This window comes from Gossypium raimondii, unplaced genomic scaffold (genome assembly GCF_025698545.1).
Source record: "Gossypium raimondii isolate GPD5lz unplaced genomic scaffold, ASM2569854v1 Contig00297, whole genome shotgun sequence".
Classification (NCBI taxonomy): Eukaryota; Viridiplantae; Streptophyta; class Magnoliopsida; order Malvales; family Malvaceae; genus Gossypium; species Gossypium raimondii.
Window position 1 is genome coordinate 45,258 of NW_026291397.1, and position 1,901 is coordinate 47,158.

The following is a 1,901-nucleotide window of genomic DNA, read 5'->3' on the forward strand; positions in this document are numbered from 1 at the left end:
CTCTCAAAATGGTGAAGTTTCAATACAATCTCTTTAACAATTATAAAATAAAATCATAACATTCTAGTTTAACCTTTTTAAAAATTTATAATTTAATTTTAATTATTCAAATATTTTTCCCTTCAAGCTATTTTCCAGTTTGCTAAAGTAAATTAGAATAATAATACTATATATCATCATATGGTTGAAATGTACAGTATCGATCAACGTTACAAGGAACTGTTTCTCATCCACATTCTATTAAACATATTGTACCATTTTTGGTGATCAACAGCCTAGAATTTCAAGAGATCATCTTGAAGTGAATGATAGAAGCTAGAAAGGAACTTAACACACAGAGTAGATGGATCTAAACCGAAGGAATTCAATGATAAAATTAACTATAGCAACTGAGCGGCTTACATAGAAGGGAAAAACATGGACATAAGATCCACTAACTGACTATTTAAAAAACAGAAGAAAACCCACAAAAGACTGAACAATTTATTTTGACTGACTGAGGAACCAACAATAACAGACTAACATAACAGTAAATGACGTTAGAAAATGGTAAACGTGATGTGAATATTTTCCAACAGTGAATGAAAACAATATGAAATCCCCACACTATATATATAGTTATACGGTTGCAAAATACAATAACTCGATCAACATTACAAGGATCTGTTCCCACATTTTATTGGTAATAATATTATATTTTAAGCATCATGATGTAGTGAATGAAACAACAACTGAATCCCATGTTGTGGCTTCAGTGTAATAAGTGGTAAAGGTGAGTGAACATAGGTAGGGGAGAGGGTGAACGTGTAGCGTTGCAAAATCATGGAGAGGGCAATTTTTGTTTCAGTGATTGCAAAGCTCATTCCAACGCAAGATCGTGGTCCCAATCCAAAGGGAAAAAATGCAGCCGCATTGTAGTTAGTAGCTTTAGAAATCCCTTCAGCAAATCTCTCTGGTTTAAAAAGATGAACATCGTCTCCCCATAAGTCAGGGTCATGGTGAAGTGCCATGATTCGGATGTTAACCTCTAAATCAGTAGGCAGGACGAGTTTTCCTAATCGGACTTCTCTTTCTACTTTTCTTATCGTGCCAGTTGCAGGAGGATAGAGTCGTAATGTTTCATTGATAATCATTGTAATCTATTTGAGAAAAAAGAATAAAAGGAATCAAACTAAAATAATTGAAATGATCAGGATTTGAATGGTTTGCTTACAGTTTTTAGTTTGGCAATCCCTTCAGAATTTGGGTTTCCTTTGCCAATGATCTCAATCACCTCTCTTCTTGCTTTCTCTTGCCAATCCGTGTGTACTGCTAAAAGCAGGATTGTCCATGCGAGCAAGGAATTAGTTGTTTCTTGCCCAGCAAAGTAGAAAGTTTTACACTCATCTACCAAATCTTGTATGGAAAGCTTGTTGTTCTCGTCCAAATCATGATAGGCATTTACAAGTAATCCCAGAAAGTCATTGCCGAAGCTGTCAGCTTCTCCGGTTACTACTTTCTCTTCCCTTTTTTTAACAATCTTCATCACAGAATCATATATCATTTTCGCAAGTTTATCTGATTCAATTTCATCAGAAGATTTCCAGAACCGGCTGCAAAAGCAAACTAATCCATTGGAAGCTAAAGTCTTTAAGATTAACAAAGTAAGGCTTAGATGAACTTACTTACCTGATGATAGGGAGCCTTGTTTTAAAAACATTTCTGCTTGCAATTAGTGACAACTTCGTCAACATATCGAAAATCTTCTCCCCTTCCAAGTAACTGCTACTAAAAGCTGTTCTGGATATCACCTCTGAAGTCAATAATTTGAACTCTTGGAACACTTCCATCTCTTTTCCTTCCCGACCTTTCCATTTCTCAAGCATTGTTTCAACGCTAACCACCACTGCTGGAATCATGTT

At 35.3% G+C, this 1,901-nt stretch overlaps 1 protein-coding gene across 2 annotated transcripts; it reads right to left on the reverse strand.

The window, feature by feature from the left end:
* Nucleotides 1-582: 582 nt before the first annotated feature.
* On the reverse strand, nucleotides 583-1,898 carry LOC105781158 (cytochrome P450 CYP749A22-like). Of its 2 annotated transcripts, none has more exons than XM_052627404.1 (3): nucleotides 1,669-1,898; nucleotides 1,214-1,592; nucleotides 583-1,139 (listed from the first exon to the last, which is right to left on the reverse strand). In XM_052627404.1, exons 1-3 carry the CDS (start codon nucleotides 1,896-1,898, stop codon nucleotides 699-701), a joined length of 1,050 nt encoding a protein of 349 aa, XP_052483364.1. In that variant the 3' UTR covers nucleotides 583-698. The 2 variants fall into 2 exon arrangements, with proteins under 2 accessions (XP_052483364.1, XP_052483365.1); XM_052627405.1 differs by having other exon boundaries at nucleotides 1,214-1,605; nucleotides 1,669-1,818.
* Nucleotides 1,899-1,901: the final 3 nt, after the last annotated feature.